Source organism: Daucus carota, chromosome 5 (assembly GCF_001625215.2).
Source record: "Daucus carota subsp. sativus chromosome 5, DH1 v3.0, whole genome shotgun sequence".
In the NCBI taxonomy this organism is placed as follows: Eukaryota; Viridiplantae; Streptophyta; class Magnoliopsida; order Apiales; family Apiaceae; genus Daucus; species Daucus carota.
The window spans coordinates 38,879,585-38,903,037 of NC_030385.2; the positions used below are offsets into that span (position 1 = coordinate 38,879,585).

At 33.6% G+C, this 23,453-nt stretch overlaps 3 protein-coding genes across 5 annotated transcripts; 1 reads left to right on the forward strand and 2 right to left on the reverse strand.

The window, feature by feature from the left end:
• Positions 1 to 1,753: 1,753 nt before the first annotated feature.
• Positions 1,754 to 4,729, reverse strand: LOC108220019 (syntaxin-71). 2 transcript variants are annotated; one of them, XM_064094407.1, is made up of 9 exons: positions 4,112 to 4,726; positions 3,354 to 3,479; positions 2,924 to 3,086; positions 2,696 to 2,806; positions 2,577 to 2,638; positions 2,436 to 2,480; positions 2,270 to 2,332; positions 2,118 to 2,194; positions 1,754 to 1,970 (listed from the first exon to the last, which is right to left on the reverse strand). In XM_064094407.1, the coding sequence occupies exons 1-9, from the start codon at positions 4,265 to 4,267 to the stop codon at positions 1,958 to 1,960; spliced, it is 816 nt and encodes a 271-aa protein (XP_063950477.1). In that variant the 5' UTR covers positions 4,268 to 4,726; the 3' UTR covers positions 1,754 to 1,957. The 2 variants fall into 2 exon arrangements, with proteins under 2 accessions (XP_063950477.1, XP_063950476.1); XM_064094406.1 differs by lacking the exon at positions 1,754 to 1,970 and having other exon boundaries at positions 2,114 to 2,194; positions 2,577 to 2,649; positions 2,725 to 2,806; positions 4,112 to 4,729.
• Positions 4,730 to 5,869: 1,140 nt separating this feature from the next.
• Positions 5,870 to 8,880, forward strand: LOC108220017 (disease resistance protein RPP13). The gene has a single exon (XM_017393649.2). It carries the CDS (start codon positions 6,037 to 6,039, stop codon positions 8,632 to 8,634), a length of 2,598 nt encoding a protein of 865 aa, XP_017249138.1. The 5' UTR covers positions 5,870 to 6,036; the 3' UTR covers positions 8,635 to 8,880.
• A 1,662-nt stretch (positions 8,881 to 10,542) lies between these two features.
• Positions 10,543 to 17,416, reverse strand: LOC108220018 (rab GTPase-activating protein 22). 2 transcript variants are annotated; one of them, XR_010292258.1, is made up of 6 exons: positions 17,191 to 17,416; positions 14,028 to 14,163; positions 13,899 to 13,948; positions 12,690 to 12,743; positions 10,925 to 12,308; positions 10,543 to 10,672 (listed from the first exon to the last, which is right to left on the reverse strand). XR_010292258.1 is itself a non-coding variant. In XM_017393651.2 (5 exons), the coding sequence occupies exons 1-5, from the start codon at positions 17,319 to 17,321 to the stop codon at positions 11,093 to 11,095; spliced, it is 1,587 nt and encodes a 528-aa protein (XP_017249140.1). In that variant the 5' UTR covers positions 17,322 to 17,416; the 3' UTR covers positions 10,710 to 11,092. The 2 variants fall into 2 exon arrangements, 1 of the variants encoding a protein (XP_017249140.1); XM_017393651.2 differs by lacking the exon at positions 10,543 to 10,672 and having other exon boundaries at positions 10,710 to 12,308.
• Positions 17,417 to 23,453: the final 6,037 nt, after the last annotated feature.

Consider the following 23,453-nt stretch of genomic DNA (forward strand, 5'->3'; position numbering starts at 1 on the left):
TATTTAAACTATATATAACATATAATTTTATAAATTATTTTAAATTCTTTTAATAAATATTTAATAAATTATAAATTTAAAAAAACCTATGAACCACACTTTATAAGAATTTTAAAATGGACGTCAAGCCTCTGTCTATCAAAATAAACTACATAGAGAACATTGAAGTATTATTTAAACGACCGAATATTCGATGATTGACATTTTGTATTAATTTCTGAAAATCACGCTTTTCCATGTGTATGAAATATTTCAGTGTTACCTGAGTAATAATTTATGTGGTTTCTGCATCTATTTTGTTGCACAATTTTCGTATTTTGCATTAGTAAACGTGACGTGTATTTATGTATAGATCAACAGCTTCGCTTACTCACTGGGCTCTCTTCCAAAGTCGATCAACCATATTTATCTCCTTTTTTATACGGATCACGTATACATAATCATGGTGTCGTTAATAATTCACTTGTTTAAGAATTAATTAAAATGTGTAAACATAAATTTTAAGTCTGTTATATTCTTTTAATTTAACATTATAAAAATCAAAATAACCAATAAATAAGTAAAAGTACTATACAACATGTGATGATAAAACATGTTAAAAAATATACAGTGTAGTTATCTAAATTTTAGATATAAAAAATTACAATTGATCCAAAAAAATGATGCCTTTTATTATTAACTCTTTTTTCTAAAAAAATAAATCCCTATTTAAACCAAATAATGGGGGCCGGCCAAACATGCCAAACTCATCTGTTTTTCCAAGAGAGTTTTACCCGCAAGTGGTAAGTGAAACTTCTTTGTCAAAAGGGGAAATAAGTAAAAACTGAGAGTGATGGCCTTTAGTGTTGTTCTTTGTTGTTAAATTTGCTCAATTTTAGTAGTGTGTTGGGTTAATATATAACACATTATTATAGGTGTATTGATTTCAAACGAGTTACACTCGTGTATAATCAAGTGGGGTTAAAATGAAACACTGTAAACAATGATAAAAGTAAAAGAGAAGATAGAATCTAAGCTCGATCCCGAAAGGTCACGAAACAACAAAAGTTTTATGACTTTACAGCCATGCACCATGACCAGGCATCTATAATTGCTGTAACTAGCTTGTACTAGTAACAATCATGTAGATGTATTCAGTTATCCACAGAGAACTGGTCTGGACCTTTGAAAATCAGAATAAACTACGATAATTTAAGTAAATCCGCAATGAAACACTTTGAATGTGAAAATTACACAATTAGCTATGTGATATTCGCAAAATGAAATATCACGAGTAACAAACGGGAAAATATTTGGGTCATTTCAATATGGCGAAATCTCAACTTTCTTCGAATATAGTTATTGTTCTTAATTATCTTACTGGACGAAATCTTCCGCATCTCAAAAAAAATTTATTCGTTTGAACACGAAACGAGTTAGAGTTGCATTTGATGACAAAATCTCTTCTATCTTAAAATTTTCTACCAATTTGAAATAGGAACGAGTTGGGAGTTAGGTAAAACCAAGACGAAGATGAGGTGTTCGTAATATTATCTTGAATATCTTCAATATTATCTTGAATATCTTCCTATCTTAATGTTTATTTATTTTTTCCAAAGTAAACTCTTATTTTCGTCATTTAAAGCAAAAAAGACATGCTCAATGACCGAAACATGTACGTGAACTTTCTTCCGGTATATATACTCCTATGTAACATGAAAATTGAAATGATATACTGTAATTAATAGAGTCCGAGTTAAAAAATTATGCAACGGAACCTCAAGTTAATTATGCTTATCAGTTGAAATCCAGTACAAGCGTGCTTCAACATACTGTTTACTTGCAATATAACAAACAACAAGAGACCAGCTTGCTTCTGAGCATAAAGATTAAAAACTCGGCTGCTCTGTCAAAACATTGTAAAAGCAGCATAGAGGAAGAACCAGCGGAGAGTGCAGTCATCACGAGTAGCCAGCGCTTAGCTCAATATGCTGCAGTTCATTTCAAAAATTTATTTTATAAGAGTCTTGAGATACGTGCCGCGTCGAAACGTATACAAATGGTCGGGACAGAGGAATATGGTCGGGACAGAGGGAATAATAAATAAAGAGAATGATGTGACTTGTGAGCGAGCTTACTCGTACAGGTAGCTTGCAATTCCCAGAATGACACATAACAGAATTATGTCCATGCAAAAGTTTCGGCTAGATCTTAGCTGAAAAGTTCATCACAATTAACAAATTAGCATTCATATTCACAAGAACTCACAAAACAATTCCACTCTACTTACTTGATCAAGTTGTTCCTTCAGCCTGACATTAGTACTTTTCAAGGCCGCGGAGTTTTGATCCACCTGAAACAAACACAATGATGCACATCAGTATATAATCTGTTTCGCAGATCATATTTTCAGCCAGAGATAAAAACAAAGTTGTAAAAAGGTGAGAATTTTGGACCTTGGTTTCGATATCATCGATCAGTGGAACTTGTTTATCCAATTCCTGCTCAAGATGCAATACTATTCTGTTAGTTCAGTTGTTCAAAATACAAGGCAAAGATAGAAAACCGAAGGGGTTTAATTTAAGTATTTAACCAACCTCGTTCATGTCATTGGCCAGATTTTTTAATGTGTCTAAACCCTCAGATATAACATCCAAACCTTCATCCTGCAGTACATATCAGTAACCAAAAAGAGGAGAGCACTGATCGGATAGACTATAAAAATAAGGAGAGTAAATTTCCTGTTTCTTTTTCCTCGTCTCATATTCATTTCGAAATTGGCTTGATTCTTCACTCTCAGCAAAATATCCTTCAGTAAAGTTTCCATCTGCGAGAATGTGGCAATCATAGATGATATAAGTACTGAAACAACAATCTAACATGAAGAAAGAAAATTCTCTTTCAATTATGACAAGAGAGTTGACATATGTATATCAAGAAGCACCTGTTTCAAAATTGATGTTGTTCTTATTAGATGATGTAACCCGGCCTCCACTTTTACTGGCTGCGGCGGCACCAGTTCCATCAGGAATTGCTTGTATTCTCTCGGGCATTGCCAACACCAGATCACTGCGCCCAGCTAAATCGTCTTTCGAAAGCCCTTTAACCTATTGGTTACATACTTGCTTTGTAATCAAACTACCCTCAGAAACTTAGCATGGCCATGTTAATACCACAGACTACATGGATCATGTACACCATTCTATTTAACAGTTCCGAAGTATGTCTTCTAAACTTTAACACCAAAAGACTACCAATAATATTTAGCAAAAATGGAAAAAGAAAAATCACTGTTGGCAATTGTAGATAGTGAACATATTCCTTTATTATAATAAACACGAATATTGAAGAAAAAAACTGAGGGGGAAACGGACCTTCTTTTGTGACAATTTAGCCAATTTGGGAACTTCATCGAGTAAGCGTGCCTTTGTTCGACGAATCTCAGCATTCATTGCTACAGATTTAGCCCTGTTTGTTTCCATACTCGCCATCTCAGCTTTCTGAGATATCGATCCAAATTAACATAAGCCACACTATCACCACATTTACATACCAGCATCATATGTACAAGTCATCTTCACAAACAGCTATAAATTAATCACCTGGTTTAGGTCTTAATCTCATTGTTTCGATGACTAGTTTCTTCCGAAGTTTACCTTGATAGTTATCTTTTTGTTTCTAAGCTGATTAAGTAGTTTCTTTCCTTTTTCTAGTTGCTTAATACTTAATAGATACCTTCTTAATTTTGCCTTAAATCATACCAATAATTTACGAATGTCTATGTGAACCTTGTAGGATAGTTAAAATAGATACCTGGAAATTCGAAATAAATGAACTTATTATATCTGGTTCAAATTATTATTCAGGTCATAGTACTGCAAAGCAGAGCAATGCACTTGTGACGGTACTACAAATTACCCTTTTCAGTAACGTAAATGAACATAATTTTATTTTCATTCTAATTCAATATGTACCCTCATAGTTACCGACTTAAGGAACTGTATTTCACCGTCTCAGTACTACAAATCACTCGGCTCACTAATACAAATCGACAACAGCTATATATATATGTGCTAAATTAGATTGTATTCAAATCAACACACATGTTTATACAATGAACATGAAAAGGAACCTGGATAGTGGAGTCAATTTGATCTTCGAAGGTGGCGTAAAGGCGAGCAAAGGCATCGTCACCATGGGCGTTGAGCTCTCGTTGTTTGTCAATGTCATACTTGTCGTACTTCTTACAAATTTCATCGATTCTGAATATAATATCAAACAGACTCATTTTTTATTCTCCAGGACAGTATGCATTTTGTAAATTTCTCTTTCATCATTTGATTTGTCTTACAAAAAACTAAGCGTCATCCGTGCATACAGGAAAATGGAACAAGTCTTGGCGGGAGTCATTATAGGAACTAACGACTTTACTGTCCTTATGTTTATTTATATTATGTAATAATATTATTTTAAGATTTACACTAGTTTTGTAATTTATTTTCAGAAAGACGCCACTGATATATATCTACCAGTACAAACTTCTTACTGTACCAACGTACAAACCAATGATTATCACAACTCTCTCTCTCTCAACCACCCACCACCACCACCAATGCCAGCAGCTCTCTCTCTGGTTGTTTGTCTTCACTGAGCAATGCTATACATGCACACGATATCACCACTGCTTTTCTCCTCACCCTCAATCGTGTCTCTCTCTCTCAATCGTGTTTCTAGCACTGCAGCCGTGTTGGCGTCGCGGCTGCTGCCGGCCGCGCTGCATCACCACGCGGCTACGCCGTCCCCTCCCCTTATCTCTCCATCAGACCCGCCTGGTAGATTTAGTGATTCCATTCAAACATTTAGTGATTATGTTTAACACATTTAGTGATTGTTTGTATATTTGTACGATAAGGAGTTTGTATTTGAGCACTTGTCTATATATATATAACTAAATGATAATGCATTAAATTGTTTTGTTATTAGGATAAAGAGCTCCTACTTGATGGGATTGGGAATCACTATTTAATAATTTTTTTACACATTCCATGTGGAATAAAAATTCACATAAAAATAAATATATATAATTTATAACATTATTTATAAAACTAAATGAAAATTATTATTTCGATATTTTAAATTGTATATATTTTGAAGTACTTTTATTATTATTTTTATTCATAATTTAATATCTTATAACATATAATATCTAAGTTATTATATACACAAATTATTAAGTACTTTCCTCATCTGTATAACTAAATTTATAATAACATTGTTGAATATATTTTTAAAATCACTTAACTATATAAATAATCTATAATAATATATTATATTATTTCTTAACAAGCCCTTGCTGCGTGATAAAAAAATAAAATCTTCTTTATACAAATTACTCAATACTCGATCATTATATTAATAAAATTTATTTAGTATATATATCAAGATATAAGTTGATGTTAGAGTAATGATTAATAAAATTATAATTTCAACCAATTATTACACATATTTTCTTTTCTTCTATAAATTTCATTATTATTATATACATGTTTTCTTCTATGAACTTCATTACGTACAAAATTTTGGGTTTAGTAGTCTTCCAGGATTTTAACAAAAAAAACATGGGAGAAAGCTTTCTGTACGATGCAGCAACTTGCTAGTAATTATTTTACTTAAAAAATTTAACTATTTTTACAGCTATTTTGACATCTTTGTATAGATAAATTAATAATGAGTAAAACAACTAGCCGACTACATGGTTTCAATAATTGAATTTGTTAATATAAATGAACAAAATCAATGACTAATGATCAAAAAACGCTTATTTGTCATCATCACTTTATGAAAAAATTGTTAGGCATGAATATTTTAGATGCCATGATGTTCACACGGAAAGTGGACGAGGTTATTGTTACTAAAAGTCTAAGTTCATCGACCTTTGGTAATATTGTATTCATGGTAGGAGCTGTGCTTTACTATATAAAATGACACAAAGTCTAACAAATAAACCAACATTAAGAAGTTCTTTGAACTAGTATCCTGTTCCCTAAAGAATCAAGAATGGTTGATGCGATTGTATCCGTTGCAATTCAAAAACTTGATGATTTTGTTACCCAACAAGTCCACATCAGGACAGGAGTTACCAATGGAGTAGAGTGGCTCAGAGCTGAACTGACATTCCTTCTAGCTTCCGCAAGATGTGCAGAAGCAAGGCAAGAAGAGGAACTAATCCGCTTATGGATAAACAGCATCAATGATGCAGCTAATGAAGCTGTGCTTATCCTTGATAGGTTTGATTCCCAACAAAAAGAAAATGCAGGCTCGCATCAAGGCTTTCTTGATCGGATGCGGAGCTGTGTCTGCATCTGCAAGAAAGAAGCTAATCTTTATGATATAGGCAAGGACCTCGAGTCACTCAAGGAAAGAGTCGTCCTGATCAAGAACAGACGAGACGAGTATGGTATTGGAAACATATTAGCCATTCCCAATGTGCAACGGAGAAAGAGATCTTTACTAAGAGCAACCTCCTTTGAAAATTATGTGGAGGTTGTTGGTTTTAAGGACGATGTTCAGACTCTGATGGCTCAGCTTCGTAAAAAGGGTACCCTTGGCATGATTTCCATCCATGGGATGGGGGGACTGGGTAAGTCTACACTTGCCAGTAAGTTGTACCACTCTAGAGAGTTAAGAAATTTTACAAGGCGTGCTTGGGTTTGTGTTTCAGAGGATTATAGCATCGAAAATGTTCTCAGAAAGATAATAAAATGTTTCAACGAACATGAGAAGGACTCGTTGCACAACATGGAGGAGGAAGACTTGCTACGCCATCTGCGGGAAGTACTACAAGCTAGTGGTTGTTATCTGGTAGTGATTGATGATATATGGGATCTGAAGGTTTGGGAAAAGATTAAAAATGCTTTTCCCCACAATGAAGGTTGCAGGGTTATCATAACCACGCGTGATAAAAAAGTTGCTGAGGGAGTCGACGACCAATGTTTTGTACATAAACTCCGTTTTTTGAGTGAAGATGAGAGCTGGCAATTATTTTGTAAGAGAGCGAAACCAACTCAGAATTTAGAGGAGATAGGAAAAGATATGGTTGGTAAATGTCGAGGTTTACCACTTGCAATCGTAGTTCTGAGTGGACTACTTTTGCATCAGAAAAGCTACACGGATTGGTCAAGGGTAAAAGACCATATTTGGAGACGGCTGAAGGATGATTCCCTCGAAATTCAAGAAATTCTAAGCTTGAGTTATGAAGATTTGCCGTTCAAGATGAGACAATGTTTTCTATATCTTGCAAGGTTCCCGGAAGACCATATATTTGAAGTTGACCGATTGATGCAGTTATGGATTGCAGAGGATTTCATATCTGAAGCTGATGAAGGAGATGGAGTATTCATGGAGGATGTGGCTGAGTATTATCTGAGTGAGCTGATCAACCGCAATATGATTGAGACAGCAAGATTCCGATTTGATGGAGTAGTTTTTAGTTGCAGAATCCATGATCTTGTCCGTGATCTCGCCATGCAAAAGGCCAGGGAGCAGGGGTTGCTGGATATCTTCGACACCAGTAAACAACTTCTAAATCCCAGTTCACTACGTGAAAAACGGCGACATGTGGTTTACAATGGAATTGGTGAGTACCTTCTACTTGAGCCTAGTTCTGATGATTCAAAGTTACGTTCAGTAGCACTAATTAACAAAATTGATAGTTATGTCAAAATAGAAGTAATCAAGTTGACGTATGTCAGATTTAAATACCTCAAAGTGCTTGATTTAACCCACGTAGAATCAGATCAGATGCCAGAAGAAGTAGGAGATTTAGTTCTGCTAAAGTTCTTAGGCTTAATGGCCAGTCCTGATTATAGAGAACCTTTAGTGATTCCACCATCTATAGGGAAGCTGACAAAACTACAAACGTTGCGTGGTTCCGACGGTTCCAGTTACGAAGCTCCCAGAGAAATATGTGAACTTAAAGAGTTGAGACATCTCAGTTCTCTACGATGTATGCCGGAACCAGAGGGAGGGGGTTTAAACATTGGTAGTAACCAGACCAAGCTTCAGACTTTAGATATTTGGTGGCACGTGAACTGGATACACATTGAAACCACCAAATTGACCAACCTCCAAGCTCTGTCTATACAAGACGAATCACCAGATGAGCACCCTTTGGACTCTATATCTGATTTAACAGGTCTCCAAACATTCTACATCAATTTTGCTTGTGCTAATGTTGTTCCAACAATCAAACCTCTTTCGTCTTGCAAACGTCTCAACAGCGTCTTCTTGAGATGTACGATAAATGACCCATCAGAATTAAAATTTTTGCCAGATTCAGTCACGATTTTATCGCTGACGCATAGTGAGTTTAGAGAAGATCCGATGCCCGTATTGGGAAGTTTGCCAAATCTTGCAACTCTTTTCTTGGTTGAAGCGCACAAGGAGAAGGAAATGGTCTGCAGTCCTAATTCATTTCCAAATCTTCAATTCTTAGTGTTATCATATCTCTCAGTTTTAGAAAAATGGCGAGTTGAAGAAGGGGCTCTCACCTCTCTCCAAGGGCTTGATGTACATCGTTGTAAAAATCTTACAATGATTCCTCCACAAGTAGAAAGGATTCCTCGCGTGCCTGCTACGTTTAATTATATGGAATAGGAGGTAAAGATGTTCCAAAATATCTCTTAAATTATCAACTAGCTAAAGAAGTTGTAGAAGACATGCAAAAGATCTGGAGATATTTTGTCTTGTACCATTGTGTAGAAATGTATTCGAATTTTTACATAAAAATTTCATGCTTGTATAGTCATTTTACAGTACTATTACATATTTCCCTTCCAAAACAGATGATTGAAGGCCTTTGATCAATCATAGGATATAGTGCCATACCAAAAAGGAACTACGAATCCCCACTTAATAGCAAATATATTTTAATGCTCTTTGCCATGTATTTTAAATTTATGCACCAAGCATAAGAGCTGATAATTGTCCTCAAAATATTTGATCAAGAAATTGAAATTGAGCCATATAATCCAAGCAGAGTGGGGAATTTAGTGAAAAGTTCTCCAAAGCTGAAACATGCACTCTCCTCTTTTATTCATTGGATACACAGTCTGCTGACCTTTTAGAGAATCGGACAGATGCATGTTCAGGAAGTTGGAACTGGTAGCTTAATAACTGAATAGAGTTTCAACACATGGTCCAATGTCCAATATTCATGTTACATTAATGTTTTTAATTAATCAAAAATTGATGAAGGTAAACAGGAACCTTAATAAAACTTATAAATTATGAGAGCGTTTGGTTCATGGTTAATGAACCCGGTTAACGAAAATCGGAACCTCTAACCCATGTTGTGTTGGTGTTTGAATTAGTATGAAATAGGAACCTCGTTCCCACTTGACGGGTAAATCATTCCTTCCACAGTCATTGGAATATTCATTCTCATGCTCTTCATTCTCATACCCCACTTTCTCATTCCCATCTACCATCCAAACGCCACTGATTTCAATAATTATAATTATAATATAGAGTAACTATTATTATTATTATTATTATTATTATTATTATTATTATTATTATATAAATATCCATGCAAATAAATATACAACTAAAGTTCCAACAAAGTAGAGTTGTATCCCCGTATTCGTATTATTAGTTAAACTTCCTAATTTCTTTATCAAGCTATTTAAGTTTAAGAACTCCAACCCATGTACAACTCATTTTTGAAACATTCCAGGGATTCCTAGTTGCAGAATAACGGATGTGGATGCAGCAGGCAGTGGCCTTGATGGTATCACACAGGCATGCGATGCTTACTGCTTACTGCAACCACAGTAGCGTTGAGCTTATTGCACAGAGAAAAGAGAGAAAGGGAACAAGAAAAGGAGCAAATAATATAGAAAATGAAAATAGAGTCTCCTAATTCAGTGCACTTGGCAGAACAAACGAGTGAAAGAAAGCTTGTCAGATAAATATCTAGCCACGTTCTTGCAGTGGAGTAGGAGCTTCGAAGACAAAAATGAGAAATAGCGAGCTGTGGTAAGATTTAAAAACATGTATAGTAACTGGTGAATAACATAACATTGTTTTCATTTGTGGTGTTAACTTGATCGAGTTCTGTAATCTATGTAAATATAGCCATGTGAACAAACGTACCTGTCAGGAAGGATTTCATAACCAGAGAAGTCATTGCCCAGCCTGATGATTCCTTATGATTCATGACTGATATATAGTAAACCTTCGTTGAATCCCCTAAATATTAAATCTCCATTACTATAACAATTATGTAATATCGAATATAGTGGTATGGGGATTGGTTCAATCGTGTAGTTCTTGCTCCAATAAGCACATTCTTCATGAAAGAAATAAATATCCACTGACCTTGAAGCAGAACTATCGCGATGACAATCGATCCGTTTATGTCACCATAACCCTATTTATGTGCATTTCATCCAAAATTTATGTGCATCATTATCAAACATAAATGGAATGCATTTTAAATCACCGCCAACCAAACGACACCTAAGTATATACTACTAATTGGTATTATTAACTTAACACATCTTGATCAGAAACATTGATAGATAGTCTCTTCTCATCCCCGGTTTTGGGTTTTCTCATCCCGAGATTTATATAGCTTGCCTACTCATCCGAACACAAAAGTATCTGCTTCAGCACTAGTATTGGACTAAATCTGAGAACGATCATGTGTGTCAATACGAGGACATAGGTTTCAATAAATAAATGCTGGATATATAATTTCAATGTTAAGTGTCTTATCAGAGTAAGAGATTAAACTACATCTATAATACACAAATATAATTACGATATATTATACTAAATCGGTTTTCCTAGATTTGTGATGAAAGTATTTGGGAAACAAGGAGCACTATCAAGTGGACACCACGCAGCAACGCAAGGACTAAAAAAGTAGCATATAGTGTACCGTGTTTATCTTTCAGTGGTTGACATGATGTAATATCACCCATAACTCCTGAGAAACAAGGGCCCAAGATTGAAAAGTCCGTACAACTCGTGCTCTAGGGTATTGCCACTTCTTGCATCAAGTTGATAAAATTTAGGCATATTTCCAGCTTCAGCCATCAAAAGGGAGTTAAGGAGTTTCAACTTTATCATGGAGACTGAACACCAAGTTATGAGCATCATCTAAGAGCTTCCATACATCAAGATGTCCTGCCATGCTGTTGCACTCCCTCATTATCTCGTCCATACTACAGTATCTTTCTATTATTAGTTTCCTTCTCTGCAGTATAGATGCTGCTATGGCATAAAGCAACAAATCTTCTGTTGGCAGAGCCAAGTGCCTTATTCTGCTCCACACAGAATTCCTAATACCAGCCCTAATAGCTGCCTGATCTGCCCACATTACCTCCCAGAGACAGATTGTTTGCTCAAACGTCAACTCCCTCCTGAAGAGAACCACCACCATCCTATACACAAAAAAACAATCCTCTGCCTGAAGCATCTCTAAGTGCTTAAAGAGTTGAGAATCTTTGCACTTAATGATCATGGATACTTTACTCAGTTGTCGTCTAATCCCCACCTCGTCAAGCTTAAAATTATACCGAGCCTTCTTCATAAAACCAACAAAACACCAAAAAGCTTCATCGTCCTCTGTCATCACTGTTATTATTGGAGAAAGTAGATCACTCATTCCCTGACAATATCCAACTTCAGGGTCATATAGGCAATAAGCTTCAAGAAGAGCAACAAGTCGAGCAGCATGAAAGATCATGCATGGCTCAAGGTTAGAGTAGTCCTTTAGCCCAACAGCCTCGGCAAAACCCCGTGCCCTTTCATCTGATACTGCGGCCAGTGCTGGAGAATATGATATCCATTCTCTGTTAGCACGAATTGCATCTACACGAATGATCTGCTGCCAAGTAATGAAATCTTCTTTTTTAGTTAATTTTATTTGGGCTTCTGTAGTAGAAATATTCTCGTTGGATGTCACTTCAGAACCTTTCTCCTTGTTGTTCTCTGTTGAGGTAAATGGTCGACTCTCTTCAACAGAGGAGTCAGAGTTTAAGTCTGTAGTAGAAGTATTAACATCTGTGGCTGTTCTCGAGGACAGATCCTTTTTCAGCAAGGCGCTTGTGGGGTCATCTGAGTATTCAGCAGAAGGATTCACCTCATTTCTAGGAGACTCCCTGCCACTGTCTTCTTCAGTGTCAGCAGAACCTGTGACATTATTATTATTGTTCTCATCTTTTCCACTCTTATTGGCTACACCGACTTCATTGACTTTCAAATTGTTATTGAACTCTATTATTTGTTGACACCGTCTCCTTAGTTTATCATATTCCCCTCTGCAAATAGAACTGTATATAAGATGCATTTTCATCTAAAAAGCAAAATGAAAAGAATAGATCCACCTATGCTAGTAATAAGTATATATTATCCATTTGAGCTGTCATACTTCCATGCGATTTCAAAACTTGATCAAATAACGGGAAATAACTATGGACTGCTTTACTAGTACTCCTTGGTAGTTCATTCAACTTTAAAATTGCCTAGTCTATCTACTTCAATGATTGATTTATTATTGTATATGGCAATATTAGTAGCTTCCAACAATCAATGCAAATATTAGGTAACTGTGAACAAAGAGTACTACCATAAGATAAAACCAGTTTTCGAATTACTGAAAATTTAACTTAAAATGAAGGAAAATAGAGTTTGATGTTTACCTCTTCTTAATTCTTAATTTACATCTGTCGTCTTCGGAACTATTTAATTCATAGCTGCAATAGAGGAAAAATAATAGAAACTATTAGCTTAATCATCAAAGTCTCAGTTCTTTATTTTGTGCTTCTTTAAATATAACAAGACCATATATTGGTACTAATGCACAGAGCATAGGGCACTAGCAGATATAAGCAAATACATCCACTTTAATCGTTTCTTGGCTTTTCTGTAGACTTGTTTTAAACATCAACTTCTGGGTATCAAAAAATATTACACGCGTGAAAGTGAAAAAGAAAAACACTTTCAGCAGTAATAAATATATCCGAAAGCGACACAAAATAGAGAATGAAAAAATATATAATAAAAATCTAATGTTACAAGGACTTTTAATATCCCGCACTTTTTGGTCGCAACAAGGTATAGATGGTCACATTAGTCTCAACGGTCAGCACCCAGCAAATTGTGGATAATTGATATCAAACTTTATGCCTGACAGTCTATTTCAGAAAGTAAAGCACAAGCCTGTAGAAGGCTTGGCAATAAAATGTTTTTTAATCATTGCTTGCAGCCGAACATTGACACAGACACTTGACTACACCACGGCAAGAACCTTGGTTTAAACTTTATTTTGATAAATATATTTTAGAATGTAACGCACACAACTGCAAAAGGCTTAGCATGGAACTGGGTCCAAATTTTTGCTCATGGCACGTTTAAACTTGACCACACTGAGGCACTGAAAGCTTTTTAATGTAATACTGTTAACACTACTCAATCATCTATTTAACAGGCCCCTCATTTACGAACAGAGAAAAACAGACTGGTAATGCAGGAAATTTTTCAGATTATTAGGGAAATAAATGTATAATTAACTTATATGACTATGAGACATACAATAATATCTTACTTCACAAAGAAAAAAATACCAAGAAATTGACATATTCAAGTTGTTTTAATGAAAATAAGATGACTCGATAGAATTCCTTTCTGAAAGCACAATGAAGGAAAACATGCTAATTATAAAGGGACTTCATTTTTGACTGCAAGTTTACACTTATCTGGGCATTGGGCAACTTCAAAATTTTATGGCTTGCATGAAATACCAGGAGTTGATAAGCCCCACGTAGTTATATGTATACTTTTGGATACAATTTAAAATTTTTAATTAAAATTGCCAAATTTGTAAATAAAATCAAGGGAATATTGCTTACACGCCAAGCAAGAACGGCCAGACCTCGGCCCTGATACTAGGAGCAACACCCTACAACACAATCCATGTTGTAAGTTTAGCAGTCAACTAGACAAAGAGGAAAATAAATGCAAAATTATAATGCAATTACCTCACTGCGGACCTTTTTCAAAAACCTAACTCCGCCATCATGAAATCTTCCCTCCAGTGTAAACAGAAGTCTCCATTGCTCAGGTGACAGGGCCTGCCTTCTTTTCGAAAGAGCCCATGGAGATTTAAGATGGCCTCTGATATTGAATAATAACCACACTCAAACAAGATTCTCAAGGAACAATTATATTACAAGTACTTGACAATCAAGGTATTTATGTGAAACTTAAAGGCAAGCACTGCATGCTATACACGACACAGGCAACTTGAAACCCATTTACAATTATCAGACATAGTATATGGCAATAAATAAGTGATCTTAGTGTTTTAAATTAAATGGACGTCTTTTTAACGAAGTTATCCCCCTTCTATGTATGTGTTCAAGTGCTTGCATCTAGCTGGATGCTAAATCATAATCTACATTATTAATCCTTCTTTTGACATACAGAGCAACTATAAGAACTACCTACTAAACAGTTATGGCTGACTAGAAGTTTGAGGACAGAAATTTTCTCCAGATAAAGAATACCTATAGTCCTACCACACTTAAAAACGTTTAATAAATATAAAAATATGTGTGTGTGTGTGTGTGTCTCTTAAAGGAATGTAGATCTGATATGCAGACACCTAACCGATTTTCAAGAAATTAACACATATATTATCTAACAAGCTCCCACGTGCTTTTTTTGACCTCAAATAACTGAGAATTTACAACTGTAAGGGATGATAATTGAATGAAGCACATTTCAAGGAATCCCCCTAATTTACATGGTGGCAAATGATAAATTAGAACACAGGGAATATGAACGAATTAATCCCTAATTTAATATTTTCCATAAACTTCAGTAACTACCAAATTGCATAAGACATTCATAAACTCTATGGTCGGCATTCTTGGCTTAAAGTAATCCAAGGACCATAACAAACAGATTGCAACAACTCGTATGTTATGTGCATTTTCTGCATAAACCTAAAAGTTTAATCATTTTCTGTCAAGTACTGTGGCACTTTGGACACTAATGAAATGAATAAAGTAGCCTGAATAGGATCCCCCCTATCTTCATCCCCAAAATATCAAAGATACATCTCTTTCTTTATTATAGGTTTAATGGTTTATCTCTATGTTAGTATATGACTATATTCTTTTGACCACTCAATTCTACCACATCTTCTGGACATAAAAGCACATTCCTCTAATCTTTGTGTGGTTACCTATAACATATAATGCATATATCGTAGCTATGCTCTTGTGTTGGCCTGAGTTGCCATTCCAACTCAAAGGAGATGTGCATATGAAAGAAGAGAACGGTAATGAGACGATGAAGATGAAGTGCATGAGGAAAATAATGGTGCTTATGAAGGTATAAAGCATTGTGTTTGGTTGGTTGGAAGAAGTCATTAATATAGATTTGTCCGGTGTTTCACTCTACAACCACAAGTTTAAATGAGAGTCCATCCATTCTGGTTTCTTCATCCCACTCATATTCTTCGCATATCTTATAATATAAAATAAAATAAAACTATACTCTAATTGCTCTATTCACCCACATCATCCATCCTATCCACTTCTGATGATCTTTGTATATATCAATTAACTCCAATTTCCACTTCATTTACCTGAACCTGACCAGATGGAGAGTAGGCTTTCCTGGTGGACAAAAGCTGATCTATGTAGTGACCTCTGCGAACACGTGCCCCATAAAAACAAAGGTTAACACTTATTTATTACTGAATTATGGTATAAATGTGTATTTTATGAAGTGCCCCTACTGGGCACTGAAAAAGGTTAACTGGTTAAGTGCCCCTATGGTAATTAGTCCTAACTTGAGTTGTTTTCTTGTTTTATTTATAGTCACATGATCATAAGTTGGAGAATAAATGGTTGAAGTACTTAATTTTTAGCACTTAAATAGCAAAATGTATAAATCTACATTAAATTATGATAACCGAACATAAGGATAATTTGTAGTAGTTAGGTTATATATTTTTGGTCATCCTAAATATCTTTTTCTGTTTTAAGAAAGAATAAAATTATATAAACAACAAGAGACGGACCACCATGTCTGTTCTTAATTTTAACGTGCTCTACTCCAAGACAAACACGAACCATCATGTAACTCTTCTCAACTCACACGAACCATCATGTAACTCTTCTTAACTCTAACGTGCTCTACTTCAAGATAAACCAAGAAGTCAATACAAAACAAATAATATCATTTTCTTTACAAATGAAGAAATAAGAAATATGAAATATATGATTTATAATTAATCAAAAAAAAACACTAACACATAAAGTATTAATATTAGGAAAACGTTTACAAATAGATGATAAAAATATTTATTGCTTCTACTATACATTTATAATAGAAAAACATTGAAAATCTAAATCTCTAAAGCTAAATCTCTAAGAGAAAATATAATCAGTCGGTTAATAACATTTAATCAAAATTTAATACATTATCATAAAATTTCTTATGTAAAAAATGTGGGCAATCCAACAATACTAAACCACTAATAAAATGATGTGAAAATTTAAATTATGAATGACAAATTTCAAATTAAATACTCATCCGTCCTTGGCACGATTTAAGGTTAGTACAAACTTTTTGTTGCGATAGTTTTGATTAAACTTCAAACCACAGATACTGATATTAAGACATGAGAACCAGTAGAGAAGGGTTGTAATCCAGCCATTAGTGATTCAGTACGAAGCCCACAAAATGCAAAACATAATTGTTAAACATCAGCCATATAGCTGGTCTAAATCTTAAAATTACTGTATTAAAGTTGTAAGTATAACTGTCTGGCACTTGAATTATTGTATAGTGTCCCAATCTTTTACCTTGTTGCCTTATTTTCTTCCAAAATAAAGTGTCTTCTGCTGATTCTTAAACCAATGTAACTAAATGAAGTTAATAAGTCTTATCATCTCAAACTAATTACAAATAATTTTTGCCCCAGCTATTTCACAACCCTGGTTGCATCCGTCACATACATATATCAGAGCATTTCAATAATTTCCAAGATTAATTCGACGAAGATTAAATTCGCCGCGAACATTTCATCGTTACGTAGTTACTAATTGATCAAATGACAAAAAGCCTAGGGTGAAGAAATTGTTCACAAATGCATACACATATTTTATATATGCGATAGTTTCGTACCTGCTATTGTAGAAGACGGCGGCGGCAATGACAATTCCGACGACAGCAGTGAAAGCGACAACTAATCTGGCGTCAGCACTAACGCCGGAGAGGATGTCGGAAAATTTAACGGTGAGGTATTTTAACGACATTAGCGCCGGAGGTGAAGAAGATGAGAGAGAGCATCACGTGTTGTTTTCTTCGAGATGAAAGAGGAGGATAGTTTGTGAGTGAGATTACTAATCATTTTTATTAATTAAATTAATAATCGCGATTTAACTAATCATGAATACACTCTTTAAAATTGAGTGCAATATGAAAAAATAGACAGTGATATACAAATAAATGAAAATACCAAATCATAACATTAATATTTTTAATTAACACAGTGCATTTTCATAGAGATTTTATTTTAGGTGTTGAGAGATTTTATTAGAAATCTTCAGAATTTCAATAAATATAGTTATTATAAAGAGATTAGTTAAAATTATAAATAAAAAACATTAAATTTTATTTTTTTTACATTATTTCTACTCCTAGTATCTTTTAATAATTTTTAATTAAATTTTTTTATATAAATAGAAACATTCCTATCGGATCAAATTAATAATATTTTCCCAAATTTAAGTCAAATCAATCTTTTTTGAGTACATGATTAATACGAGTAATATTTCCCAAAATTTAAGTAAAGTCAATCTTTTTTCGGTACATGATTCGTCTAGGTCCGTGGACCGAATCAAATCTGGATTATGTTTTTTGGATTAACTTTTCCCTGATTTTTCTCAAATTGGACATGTTTCTGAATTCGGTTCTTGAGTGGGGCTGAGTCCTGGGAGGGTCAGAAAACAAATAATACTCCCTGGCAGGCGAGTGGGTGATGTATTGTGTTAATCAAACAACAGTGCGCAATTGGTAACTAGTGTCAAGGTAGACAAGTTTGGCAGCATGAATTTCGAGGGCTTTCTTTTCTTTTGTTTGAATGTGGCAGTATCTGCATGTATCACTTTATACAAATGTGGGTACATATTTAGATAACTGCTGTTGTCAGTGATTGTTATAGTAAAGTCGCTCTTGCTATTTTTTCCTCTATGGTGACATCTCAATCTCATACTCCCTCCGTCCAGGCCAATTCTTTACGTTTGGTTTGGGCACGGAGGTTAAGAAATATGTATAAAGTAGTAGGAAAGAGAATGAAAAGTGGGTGAAGTGGCGGGACCCATTAATTTTTAATGTATAAAAGAGAGTTAGTGGAGTAAAAGTAGTGTGAAAAGGAAGTAAAAGTAGTGTGAAAAGGGAGGAAAAGTTGGGAAGTGGTAGGATCCATTTACTATTTTTGGTAAGTTTTGAAATGTAAAGAATTGGATGGGACATCCCAAAGAGGAAACTGTAAAGAATCTGCTGGGACAGAGGGAATACTTATCATATCATGGTCTTAACATTGACAGTGTCTTCGTATCATCCTGCTATAAATTTTTTTGCAACATACTCCTTCCGTCCCTCCCATTTCTTATCGTTTGGGTTGGGCACGGAGGTTAAGAAACATGTATAAAGTAGTACTCCCTCTGTCCCTCTCATTTGTTTACAGTTACTATTTTGGGATGTCCCTCTCAATTCTTTACATTACCATAAATAGTAAGTTTTCTCATCATTACACCCACTATCTTCCCCCACTATCTCATATTTAACAATAAAAACTACTATTACACCCACTATTTTCCTCCACTATCTCAAATCTATTATTAAATATTGATAGGTCCCACCACTTTACCCACTTTTCATCTAACTTTACTCATTTTTCATACATTGTCTTGGTCTCCGTGTCCCCCTCCAATGTAAACAATTGAGGGGGACGGAGGGAGTAGAAAAGAGAAGGAAAAGTGGGTGAAATGGTGGGACCCATTGTTTTTTAATGTGTAGAAAGAAGATAGTGGAGTAAAAGTAGTGTGAAAAGGAAAGAAAAGTGGAGAAGTGGTGAGACCCATTGACTATTTTGGATAAGTTTTGAAATGTAAAGAATTGAATGGGACACCCAAAAAGGAAAGTGTAAAGAAATAGAGAGAACGGAGGGAGTAACGTGGTAGAAATAGAATTAATAAAACTTAACGTTTGGGGTTGTTGCAGCAACAACAGTTTCTTGAACACCCAAACGTTTGGGGTGGTTGTGATTTGTGAATACTAGTCTTTACTTCAAATTTTGGTTCAAAAAGTGATGTGACTTTGTAATTTTTTGCAAAGAAAACACTGTTTTTTCAGTTTTTGTGATTTGGGGGATGCTGATAGAGATTTTACTATTTAACTTCATAAAAATTGTTATTATATTTATACTATACCTCAAAGTATATTAATTTTAAACATATTATCAAATAATTATAACATTTCTACAACACACTTCTTTTAACATCACAATAATTTTAAATAACAATGTAATAGAATATAACCTGAAAATAAAATGGAGGGAGAAACAAAATGATGTGAAAAGATAAACCTATCATTCAGCTTGCCTTAGACACAATATTATAGGAAATGAAATTGAAGTCGGTTGGTGAGACATAATTATCAGATACTTGGGATTTAACGGGAATAGTTAACTAAACCATTAATCAGGCTTGTAAATATCGATATACATCCAATCACACATAAATAAGAATTTATCATTAATTTATAAATAATTTTTCACTTATAAGTAATAAGTACCTTTAAATTAAGTCAAATTACCCCATACATCATTTTTAACTTTTCTTTAATAATTTAATTCAATATTCAAATTTCCTTTTTTTTAATTGATCAATTATATTGATTAATACTTGATCAGAATTTTTAAAAAAAATAAAAATTGACACGTTTAATACATGATCGAGACATTATCCCGTCCGAACAACGATTAACCAGCAGTTGAATTCCAGAAAATAGCCTAGTTCTATGTTAGTTCTATATTTGATCCGAGGGAAATTCTAACATTAACAATTTCAAAGACAGGACAAAGTGTGGTTACATAACGTTTTCATTAAATAATATATGATGATAAGTATACTTGGTACCATTTTTTTAATTGATGATTGGCTTTTTAACACGTATATTGAGGTGTAAAAAAATAAAATTTATTTTTAATAAAAAGTTTACTTTTTTTATTCAAATAAAAATTTAGATTCTAAATTTTATTTTATATAAATTTTATAAAAAATAAATGGTTAGATGTAATTTTTCTAACATCTTTAAATATGTGCAGAAAAATAAAAAATAGTTAAAATGTGTTGGAGAGAGTATTATATAAACTCTTAGTGGAGTTTATAAATTAATATTACTAATCTTGTATTATTTTTTTTAGAAGTCACATATTTGATTTTATTACATAAAATTCATAAATTTTAATACTTATCATATGCTTTTCGGCCCTAAATCCTACTCTTTCCGTCTCTTATTAGTTTTCCTATTTGTTTTGACACGTTTGACAACGCACACAATATTTTTAGTTTCATATTAATATTAAATATAAAACTTTTATCGTATTAAAATACTCATAAATACGAATTAAACAAAATCACTCCTAATTATATTTGATTTTATAAATTTAACGTAAATTAGTCATTTATCTTATGCTATGAATTTCCTTTCGAGTGATACAGTCTGTACAGATCTGCGTTAAAACTTAACGCATAAAATGTGTACTCATCAGTCATGACTCATGAACTTAATTAATACAGTACTACATAATATCATTGATGTATTTAAAATACAGTGATATAGAGTATAAGAGTATATACTAGTTGTATTATTTTGACTTTAGGTTACATTTGTAAATGAGAATCCGTAACTGATGTATGTGCAGGCTCTGGCGCTCTGCTATCGAGCACCTACCTATAAAAACCGTAACATCTGTATTTAAAACTCAGAAAGTACATATATTCCTGGGAACATTTCTGCCAAACTAACAGTACATTTTATTCAATGAAATAGTAGGGGTCTAATAATGGAGTGTTTTTTTTGCTCATATTTTTAAGTAGACTGTTTGAAAAGGAGAAAAATTCTTGCAAGAGTAACTATCGAAGTGATGGTTAAATACTCCCTCCATCTCCATGAGTTGTATATATTGGGGAACGGAGAATATAGTTGTGCAATCTATTTTTAAAATTTTTCTTTTCTGAATTAAAATTTGGATATTATATTTTTATACAGAAAAAGAAAATCTCAAAAATAAGTTACGGAACTATATTTTATAAGAGCATTGAAATGCGTGTCGAGCAGTTAAAAGAAACGTATAGAATTAAATGGACAGAGGGAGTATGCAATAAGGCTCGACAAAGTGACACTGTCGCTGTGCGCTAGGTCTAGGCCGTTTGGGTGAGCTTAAAATAAGTGCTTATTGCTTAAAGTAAAAAAGTGAAGTAAAAATTAGAAGCAAGTTAAGATGATAGAAGTGTTTGGGAAATAAGTATAAGTCGTGAGACAAAAGCTAGTATTTGTAGCTTTTTTTAAATACTTCTGGACTTCTTACACAAACGATACAAATAAGTGCTTTTAACTTATAATTACAGAAGCCGGGTTATAAGCCCGTGCCAAACACCCATCAAATGTTTTTTCTAAAAATAAGTAATTTGAGATTAATTTTCGTAATAAAATAATTCTATTGAAGGTTGTTATCTCCGCTACGTATATACTATCTCCTCGATATTGATATTGTCGTGTAAAGAGACAATGCATATTTATCTTCTTTCTTTTTTGTTGTCATAACGCATATTTATCTTAAAATAGCGGAGTCCCTATCTTTTTTATGCATATTTATGAACGATCCTTCATGCTTATCTTTTCTTATTTATCATTTCTAATATATCATTTAGACTTAATTAAATTAAACAATATACATTCTACATCATTTAGAATAAAAATAAAATTGCGACAAATTTTGAAATACATAATATTACTCATTCATAAATCAATAATATTAGTGAAATGCGTCGGTGTCCTTACTCATATCTGATATTGAGATTGAAAGGAATGTATTTAAAAAAATTCAGTTAAATCTCATCAAATTCTTAAATAATCTCAAATCTACTTATTCAAATGTCACAATTCGACTATTTGACAAATCCATCATAAGCAAACCAAAAGATTATAATTTATTATTAATATTCTATTACATTTATTTGTACACTGAACTATAATATTCTCTCAGTCGGGGCTGGATTAATGTTACTTTCTAGATCAAGATTCATAGTTTAGCACTTAAGTAACTAACACTGTCCATGACGCTATTCTATAAATGATCGATGCGTACAAATTTTCTAAATATGTGGGCGCTAACTCCGCTCCGGTGCACTGTGTTGTTGTGTTGGAGTGCAAAGGACATAAACAACGATTTGACCAACCATAAGAGGCCTTCAGTCGATATTTATGTTTGGATAAAGACAAGTGAAGCTTAAATTTTTATTCGATATTTTCCTTCATAGTATGTAACTGTAATCAACATTTACTTTATCGCGCATGGTAGTTTAAAAGTTAAAACCACCGAATCAAACAAACTAAGGGCTCTGGTTGATACTTCCCCCCGACCCTCCGGAATATATACATTCGTATTGAACACGAAGATTAAAAAAAATTATAAAATAACGTAAAGCAGCGAGAAAGAGAAAGAAAAGTAGTGGTGAGACCCATTAATATTTAAGTGATAGATTTGGAAAGGCAGATGAAGTTAGTAGATGGGATTTTATATTATACTCCCTCCGTCCTAAAATACATGTCACTTTGACTTTTTCACGTAATTTGAGATGCAAAAATAATATACTTCTGCATATTATTTTTCAAAATTTCATTTTCTGAATAAAAATTTAACATCGATATTTTTATTCAGAAAAGGAAATTTTGAAAAATAATATGTAGAAGTATATTATTTTTGCATCTCAAATCACGTGAAAAAAGTCAAAGAGACATGTATTTTGGGACGGAGGGAGTAAAAGTTTACTACTTTGGGAAACTTTTGAAAAGTATAGAATTGAACGAGACATCCCGAAAAGAAAAATGCATAGAAATCAAAGAAATGGAGGGAGTATTTGATATTGCTGCTAGTTTAAGCTATGCCTTACAATTTGACACGTAACACGCTAACACGAAACGAAACGACACGAAAAAAATGGATATAAGTTTTGATTTTCGATACACGAAACACGAAAGTACACGAACACGAAATTACACAATAAATTTCGTGTCGGATATGGGTTTTCATTTGGGGTACACAAATATACGAAATATTTGAACATAATATTTATTATATATATGTTATGATATATTAA

Coding starts and splice junctions, on each gene's coding strand:
- LOC108220019 (XM_064094407.1), bottom strand. CDS start 4,267: ATGAGTCTGTTTGATATTATATTCAGAATCGATGAAATTTGTAAGAAG. Junction 3,087..3,353: donor CTAAATTGTCACAAAAGAAG/GTCCGTTTCCCC, acceptor TGTAACCAATAG/GTTAAAGGGCTTTCGAAAGA. Junction 2,807..2,923: donor CAACATCAATTTTGAAACAG/GTGCTTCTTGAT, acceptor ACATTCTCGCAG/ATGGAAACTTTACTGAAGGA.
- LOC108220017 (XM_017393649.2), top strand. CDS start 6,037: ATGGTTGATGCGATTGTATCCGTTGCAATTCAAAAACTTGATGATTTT.
- LOC108220018 (XM_017393651.2), bottom strand. CDS start 17,321: ATGTCGTTAAAATACCTCACCGTTAAATTTTCCGACATCCTCTCCGGC. Junction 14,164..17,190: donor GCCGTCTTCTACAATAGCAG/GTACGAAACTAT, acceptor ATTCAATATCAG/AGGCCATCTTAAATCTCCAT. Junction 12,309..12,689: donor AAATTAAGAATTAAGAAGAG/GTAAACATCAAA, acceptor TTCTATTTGCAG/AGGGGAATATGATAAACTAA.